The following is a 9,231-nucleotide window of genomic DNA, read 5'->3' as shown; positions in this document are numbered from 1 at the left end:
GCCGCGGGCGCTCATCCCGCCGCGCTGCTCTCTGCCGCGCGGGCGCGGAGGGGAACCCCCACCGCTACAGTCACCGCGGCTGCGGCTGCTGCTGAGTCACGGCCTGGGTGTCATCCCGCTCCTTCACCTCACCCTTCATCTCCTCATCCCCCGCGCCACCGCCCCCCGCCCGGCTGCCGGCAGCGCTGTGCCGGCGGCGATGCCCGCCCCGCTGCCGGGGGGAGAGGCTGCCCGGCGCTGCCCGGCCCCTCGCCGCTCGTCGCAGACCCGCGCACACACAGGGGCAGCCGGGCGCTTGAACCATGATTGCCGCTGCTTTCCTGGTCCTGCTGAGACCCTACAGCATCCAGTGCGCCCTCTTCTTGCTCCTGCTGCTGCTGGGGACCATCGCCACGATTTTATTCTTCTGCTGCTGGCACCGCAGGCTGCAGAAAGGGAGGCATCCCATCAAATCCGTCTTTTCGGGTCGCTCAAGGAGCCGAGGTAAGAGATGCTGCTGGTACCTGAGAGTGGGGGGGAGGGTGGTGCTGTGTCTGTGTCCCCGGCCCATCTTATCCCATCCCATCCCACGGTTCCTGCCGGCGGAGGGCCTCTCTGCCTCTGGTTAGCCGGGCAAAGGCTGTAAAGAATATCCATGCCGAGAGCCCAGGACTGCGGCAGCCTTGTCTCCACCCATCCCTTGGCGAAACCTGGGCCGGAGAGAGAAGCGAGGGGCTGGGAAGCCCCCCAGGCCTCCCTGGGCTCTCAAGTGCAGCAGAACTTTATGCTCAACTTCTTCCCGATGAATTAAATATAAATGCCGGGCGGAGCTGCCGGCTGCGCCGGGAGAGCCAGACCTCGTCTAAGGATATGCGCCAAAGGGCGAGCGAGTAGACAGAAGCACTAGCCAGGGCGAAATCCGAGGTGGAGCTGGTGGAGCCTGTGTGTCTTTCTGCTTCTCTTCCAGATGCTGTCATGAGAACTCATCACTTTCGCTCTGAGGTAATTTATTTAGCACGCAATTTCAAGGTCAGAAGTTGTTCTCTTTACCTGAGTACGTTGTCATGTTCTTTTGTTACTGAAATCACGTAGCAAACTTTTCATTTTGCATGAAATCTGTAATGTGCTCCTTCATTTCTTGTTTATTTTTCCCCACACAAAGTGTGAGCTCTTCCTTCACATTACCTTAACCAGCCTGCTGATTCCTGTCATTTCCAAAGCACTTGTCTCCTTCAGGATGAGCTGTGTCTGCTGTATGAGCCAGACCTCTCTCTGTCCAAAAAGCATCCCTGAACCCAGTTACAGCCTGCATTGTCAATACATACAGCGCTAGAGGGTTTTGCCTGCAGAGCTTCCCCTTGATCACTTTGCCGCCAGCTCTCACCTGCGCCTCGCTCTTTGTCAGGGAAGTTGCCTGCCTGACTTGGATGCTGCCGCGGGAGATCCAGGAAGGATCCAGATTACAAGCCTGCTCAGCTGGCTCCTCATTTCATGACTGTATTCATAGCACAGGGGAATCAGAACTCTTAGATACCAGAGCTAAAAGTATAATGTGAAACCTGGTCACTTTCTAGGGATTCTGAATTAGGAGATAATTGCTGGGAAGATATGGAAAATACTTGATCTAGTATCTACTTTGTTTCCATGCTGCCTTCTAGAGTTCCTGTCTAGATATTTATTTCTTTTGCCTGGTTTCCTGCTATTGATTTAAGATGTATCTTCATGGTATTGCCTGTTATTCTGGAAGCCTTGGGAGAGAGTTGTGCACAAAAATGATCTTTTGGGTTAGATTATTAGCATTCTCCCTTATCCACTTGTGGGTGAGAAAATCACCCAATTATGAGCAATGTTTTCAGAAGTAGTGTGCATGTAATACATCTTTGCAATGTGGTTCACATTGGCAATTTGCTTTAAACTCCTTACTATTTTGAAATTTGTATGTACTGTCACCAAAAGAAGATGATCTAAGGAGCATCCTATCTTTAACCCATGCAAAGTCTGATTTTGTTACTGAGTGAACAGGGCTGCACTAAAACCGAGAATCAAACATGTCCTTTCGTAAGTCAAAAGATTTTTTTTCATTGTGTAGCTCCTCCAAGATGAAATACTTGGTTTCCATATAAAGTTCTGTTACTCTTGAGACTAGAGAGAGGTGAATGTTAATTTGTAATGCTCTTTTAAAATCTATGTTGTCCTGTATGGTGAATCTTAAAAGGGAAATTTGCAAATTCACTAGTTTATTTTTATTACTCCAACATGTTGTTATTTGCATATCACCCAGCTAGAAATAGACTAATTTAAAATATTTCATAGAAGTTTCCATTTACTGCAATGTGCTGGAATAAACCCATAAGAACTGTAATATTCTCTCATAGTTTTCTGCATTTTGTTTAGACAGGTTAACACCAGTGCTAATAGTCTAAACTGCCCTTTTAAGTAAGTGGTGTGGAGCTGATTTTCTCTTCACTATCTGATAATAGACTTTCAATTTTTAAGAGAAAACAATGACTCAATTTCCAGTTCTTTTTTAAGCAAAACCGTATTTTAAGCAATCTAATTGAATTGATCAATAACAAATTGCAGGCATATGTCCATGAAAATATTTGTAGCATTATCTGAAACAGAGTTAGACATTCTCATTCTATATCATCACAAAACGTTATGCGCTTCCAATTCCAATAACATGTTCATGAAAGCAAAGCATATAGGCTCTGCGTAATCCCCATCTCCTTCCCCTACCCACCCTCCCAAAAAACACAGCATCTCAACTTCAAGTTTTATAGCACAAGGTCCATCTGCTAGCTTCTACTATGCTCAGTTGTTTGTCAGGTGCGGTGATAAGTGGCGTTTTTTTGTCATAATAAAAGAACGAAAATAGGTTGATAGTAAATAGGAGCGGGTTGGCATTCATCTCCTGAGAGCTGGGTTCAGATCTGACTTAGATCACATGTGAACATGCAGGTAGTCTAGAGGCAGTGCACAGAGAATTATAATTGCCCTATCTACAGAGCGGTTGCCAATTCCTGCATGATTGGCTGCCTGCCAGAAAAGCCTTACATTTGGAAAAATAGATGTTTAGCAAATTTATGTTGAGATTCTTTGCCAGAGCGGCAGCTCTCGTGGTGCATGCCTACATTGTCTATATTGTTTTTGTCTATATGCAGTGAGGACTATTTAATTCTTTTCCTATAGAACTGAATCCCACATTAAAAAAATTAGACCCCATACTATGGGAGGGTAAATATTAAATAAATTTGAAGATGTACTTATGATCCTTTTCAGCTCTGCTGTTCTGAAATTTATATCTCACCAGTGAATTGAATCCACAAATAGTCCATTTTTGAGGGTCTTGATTTTGAATGTCTGTGCAAAAGAGACCTCACTTGGAGTACTGTGTACAGTTCTGGTGTTCTCAACATAAAAAGGACATGGAACTGTTGGAACAAGTCCAGAGGAGGGCCACGAGGATAATCAGGGGACCAGAGCACCTCCCATATGAAGACAGGCTGAGCCAGGTTGGACAGAGCCTTAGGTGATATGGTTTAGTGTGAGGTGTTCCTGCCTGTGGCAGGGGTGTGGAACTAGATGATCTTAAGGTCCTTTCCAACCCTAACTATTCTACAGTTCTAAAACATGCCTTGTTATTATAGAGTAAAAATCTATGCAGATATTCCTTATTATAGATTGAACTTAAATACTTGACCCCTTGCCTCAAAAAGGGTTAAGTTTGTGTGAATCATTAGGAATATAAAGTAGGTTAAATTCTATCTTTATTAGAGGTGCTTCATAACAGAAAAATGTACCAGCAAGAAGATGTGAGAGTTTACTGCAGCTTCTTCACCTCTCCACTGATATTTTTTTACTACCATCTGAAGTTTGTTAGGCCTATTCTTTAATACATTCTTTTTTATTGCAGTTGTTTAAGTTCATTAGGACTATAACTGCTGTTAAGATTTCTCTATCTTCCAGGTAATACAGGTACTCCATGAAGTCACATAGGAATCACACCAAGAATAGTTAATGTTTCTAATCAAAGGGAGACCTAGATATGCCATGGCTGTAAAAAGAAAACAAGTAAATTTCCAACAGCAATATTCATTGCTTACATGACAAATCAGGCTTTGATGTAGCTGTTTGCACTAGTCTCTCTTTATTTTGAGAATCAGTTGTTGAATGAAATGTCTGGGCTTCATGAAAACAGTGCCAAAATAACAATATAACTTCATGAGAATTCTATCTAGAACTAGTTTATGGGATTATGATCCTTTGGTGATGGTGTTATTATTATTGTTAATTATTTTTCCTTGTATATTCAAAAATGTGAATGTTATCAGTGATTCACTAACTTCTCATGCTCTCTGCAGAGTTGGTGTTTTCTTTTTTTCCATGAAGTATAGGAATTTTCTCTGAGTACTTTGGGGTTTGATGTATTTCAGTGTTTAGCATCTTACACTTTACAAAGAGGTCAATGTCTTCTGTACCTTACAATTGAAAGGCATTGCTTAGTGTGTTTGTGTTGCCACTTCTTTCTGAATTAGTTTTCCTTACTGCCAAAGCCTCGGCAGTCATGGGATTATGTGAGATTTTTTTTTACCTTTCAATTAAAAAGGATGTAAGCTTTTAGCCCTTAGGCTGGAAGGAATTAATCCATATAGTATAATTCCCAAAATCTTTGGATTTGAGGTAAGAACTGGTGAAAAGGAAGTTTCTCATTTAGGATCTTGAAATGGTTTTATGAGATTGTGAAGGGATACTTGATGGTTTTCATACTATTGGGAAAAATCACCAGATTTATACATCTTTAGTCTGATTCTTTCCTGCAAGCATTTCAGTTTTCCTTTATTTTCTAAATTAGAAGTACTGTGAACTCAGGAACTGAAGGTATTGGTGTCAGTGGGTGGTCATGACTTGTATGGTATCTTTTTGTAGTTATTTAATTTTTACTCACATATTTTGGGCAAGTTTTCTGTGAATGTTTCCACTGAGACCTACAGGTATAAACCTGCTAGGAAGCAAATTCAGAGAGGTTTTACAGTCCACTGTAAATCCTCTTTTCACGTAACCCAGGTGCATGCCTGGTGGGACTAGGCACACCAGTAAGACAAACAGGAGTTGACACTTTATGGAAAGACTCTCTGGGAGGGCTGGCAGCTTGTATTAACCACAGCTGTAGCAAAGGAATAACATTTGGTCATTTTAGTTTTGAAGACCCCATATTTTACTCTAAGTATACTGAACAGTCACTACAAGGTTATATATATACTCAGTCTATTGTTTTGACAAGGCTTGTAGTGAAATAGGTCAGCCAAGACTGATGACAATTTTTAAGAGCAAATGAATTAGCTAAATAATCCATTATGGTACAATGGATGCAAAGCTATCATACAGCAATATCTGGTAAATGTATATGTCAACTTTGCCAACAATTGATGCCCAGAAAAAGTGTTCTTAAAATTTATCCCGAAGCATACCTTTACCATAATCGTCCCCCTTCTGAGGCTGATCGTGAGACAGTTGCCTAAAAATAGTTCTAGACATCTTACAACACAATAATGAATAATATTTGAAGAGTTGCACCATAATTCATCCTGAGCATTGCAGTTATTTATAAACTGCTCCAGATATGCAGAGATTCAGTGAAAAGAGAACTCTGCAGACCCTCCAAGCTGAATTCTAGTCTCTTGTTTGATTGGAGGGAGTGCATTCAAGAAGCCACAGAAATGTACAGGACTAGCCAGAAAAATACATTAATTCACCTATTGAAAGGCTGTCTCATTGTCTTTGTGGAGCTGAATTAGCCTGAAAATATTTTACCTTTGTGTTCAACGTGCTTTTCCCCCAGGATGTTTAAACTGTTTTTCCATTAGCTGTCTAAGAGTTAAGGAACAGGTTCAAGGGAGAATAAATCAGAGACAAAAAGAATTTTTTTCTTAAATGTATGAAAACAATTATGAACAGGAATTAATGCAGAGCTATAAATAAAGTTTACACTGTAGAAGGGCAACTTCTATCTGTTTTTCTTAACATGTCCAATAACACAGCCTAGATAGTTCACCACAATGAGCTGTTAGATGGCAGACTAGGTCCTGAGATTCTGCTTACTTTATGTTGTCTGCCTATCACTGTCAGTCAGCTTTATTCACTGCAGTGCTGCCTTTAGATAGCTTAGCAAGCATCATGCTATACTGAGAAGCAGCCTGTTTGGCAGTTGTATCATAAAATATATGGCAATTCCCCAGTTGCTGCAGTAAGACCATTTGAGCTAACTCCAGAGGAGTTAATTTGGGTACCTTTATTCCCTACTATGCTGTAGTGTAGAAATGACTGGTATATTTCTATAGCCAACTGGTTGCCTGCATCCATGGCAGGGGGGTTGGAACTAGATGATCTTAAGGTCCTTTCCAACCCTAATTATTCTATGATTCTATGATCTGTATTCTAGCTTCCCATAGTCTGCAGAACATTCAAATGCTGAGGGGATATTCTTGGCTCCATAAGTCACCTGAGAAAGTACAGGCATTGTGTCATGGTCCACATCAGTAGTAAGGTCTTGATACACTGCATGGTGAGACCTGCATTATAAGTGAACACATCCTCAGAGTTCTCTAGCAGGATAGGGACAGCCACTGCATATAGATCCAGTACATAATAAAAGTTATTCTTCCTATTTGGATTCCCATTAATGCAGTTATGTCAACAACCTCCTAGATATCATCAAAGGATTTATACATGCAGGATTCTCAGTATGTGTTGTTATTTCTGGAAATGTGTGTTTTAGATGAGGTTTCAGCTTTGGTGGTTGTATGCTGGTTATAGTGCAAGTTCCTTGTGCATGCCAGCAGCTGGTTGCCAGCAAGCAGAGCTCTGGTTTCAGGGGGATGCAGGTGGAGCGTGGCTTGTTGCCATCCATCTGTTAGCAGCCACATTGTACACATGTACAGAATGAGAACTTCTAGCTACTGGTTTTAGATGAAACTAACCTCAGGTTGAAACTGTGAATTAAAACAGCTGAGGTCATACTTGTGGTGAGCACATGTATTACCATATCTGCTGTAGAAACTTTTTATACAGACAGAAAGGATCAAGCAGGGGTCCATAAATCACATACAACTCAGAAAAACTTCACCATCTACACTGATTTCTCAGTTGCTGTGGTTAGAGTATTAGGGTGACAGATCAGGTTGTGGGTGCCCCATCAGAAACTGCTCAGCTTTTTAGGCTGAGGGTATTAAATGAAAGAAGAGGGTAGTATGACCCCAGGGGCTGTTTTTGCTCCTGGGCTGTTACATTCATTTGCCTAGGGCATGGGAACACTACACTCACTTCCACTCCCAGGCTTTTTTAAGGAGAGGCATATTTTGATGTGCTATGGAAGAACCGCACAAAGCACATGAAGGGAAGTCACCTTGCTGTTTCCATGCAGGATCCTATTCAGCTGAGCTTGGCCCATTGGGCCTGGCCATGTAAAATGTGAGCAGCTACCATCCACAGCTGTGACCTCTCCAGCTGCTCCCTGTACTCAGCAGCCTGGGGAGGTCTCGGGCTCTAAGGAGGGTGTGCTTGGGACCCTCCAGCTCCTCTGGCAAGGACTCAGTCCTTGTGTGGCAGAGATGCTTGAGCAGGTCACCAGGCCCACAGCTGATATGGCTGATCTTGACCTAGTGCTAACAAAGCTGCCTTGGTTGGTCTGATGGCTTGTGCTTCTAGCTCCCCGGCAAGTCTGGGTACCTGTTACCTGGGTACTTCTGCCACCAAAAGTGTCTGAGCCCCTGCTGTGCTCCCTTGTGCCCTAACATCTTGCATCAAGGAGAGTTGGAGGTTTCCTGTTCCTGACTCATCATTGGAAATGAAACATGAGTTACAGCTCAAGTGTGAAAACACTACATCAGCTATGGAAGCTAACTGTGGTTGACATTTGGGCAAAGACACGTTTCTTGCAAGTTGTGCCAATGTCCTTATTGCCCCTGTCCACTCAGCTGTTTAAATCTAGCACTTGTCTTCAGGATGGCAGTGTGAACAGTGCAGACTAGAAGTGAAGCACAGTTCTTACAAGACTTAATTTATGATTGTCTAAATTGATAGCTAGCTAGCTATACTGAAATACATAATCACAGCAGATTGAGGTATTGTATTTATTCTCCTCCTTTGTTCTAGAGAGAACAAAATGACACAACTAGGTCGAGGCACCTAATCTGGTGCCTCTACCTTCCCCCATGTAAAGTACAGCAGGAGTTGGAAAGTGACTTCGCAGAAACAGCATCCTCTTATACAGCATTACAAATTTTGTAGGCATTTACAGTTTTAGTCTATAGAGCTACTCAGCTGACCCTGGTGTAGGTGTCTGCTTCAGGATGAGCTGAAAGGGGTCTTCAGGCCTCACTGAATACATCCACTGAATCTTTCATTGGCTACAACAGGAGCTCAGAATAGTTGCTTCTGAAGGAGAGACCCATTCAGATCTGTTGTTCGTATCTGAATCTAGGCAACTTAATAGATATCTGAATTCCACCCTAGGTATATATTTTTTTTTTTTTTTAATATGTGCCTTTTAAGTCTCTCATCAGTTTTGCATCTGTTTTATGCTTGACAAAGTGCAGACGGATCTTCACGTGCCGTGATGGCATAAATTGTATTACCAGTTTGGGCTTCAAACAAACGTCCTGGGCAAAGGAGAGTAATTTATTTGTACCAGATATCAGGCAGCACTTGCATGGTTCAGCAATCTGTGCATTTATTTCTTATTCTCCTCCTTTTATTGTATTTTTAATATTGAAAGTTAATTCTTTATGGCAGATTTTTGATGTATACTGTACACTGCCCTAGCTGAGGAAAAGTGATGAGATGGAGAACAGAGAAAGCAGGGGTTTAATAGGGACGTGCTTGGAGAGTGTACTAGTGCATTCTAAATTAAACTTTCCCTTGCAGACCACTGATTAGGCAGTACTCGGATTTATTTTTGTTCTTAAATAATTGTTCAGTTTCTACAGAAGGCTTGCAGTGCCCTGAGGTAATGGTGAAGGAACTGGGACAAGCCATTGCAAAGGCAAGGCAGCTGTGGAAGGCTGCAACCCTTCTTGTCAGAGAATGATAGAACTGCTTGGAGAACAGGCCAGTTTCTGTGATTTATAGATTTAGACAGGAAAGAGTATTTAAAGGGTATCTTGAAGCATGACTGGACATGCTATTTGGCTATTTGCTTACACATCCTCAGATTGTTCCAGTGTTACAGCCTACCTGCTTTGATAGGAAAGC

At 42.4% G+C, this 9,231-nt stretch overlaps 1 protein-coding gene across 1 annotated transcript in view; it reads left to right on the top strand.

Annotated features, from left to right (window-relative positions):
- The first annotated feature begins 302 nt into the window (after positions 1-302).
- The window catches only part of DST (dystonin), a 292,205-nt gene continuing 283,276 nt past the window's right edge, over positions 303-9,231 (top strand). Inside the window, exons 1-2 of the mRNA XM_005153188.3 lie at positions 303-483; positions 947-981. Coding sequence (XP_005153245.2) covers positions 303-483; positions 947-981 — 216 coding nt within the window. The remainder of the gene's footprint in view (positions 484-946; positions 982-9,231) is intronic.

This window comes from Melopsittacus undulatus, chromosome 3 (assembly GCF_012275295.1).
Source record: "Melopsittacus undulatus isolate bMelUnd1 chromosome 3, bMelUnd1.mat.Z, whole genome shotgun sequence".
NCBI classification, from domain to species: Eukaryota; Metazoa; Chordata; class Aves; order Psittaciformes; family Psittaculidae; genus Melopsittacus; species Melopsittacus undulatus.
This window is presented reverse-complemented; position numbering and strand designations above follow the sequence as displayed.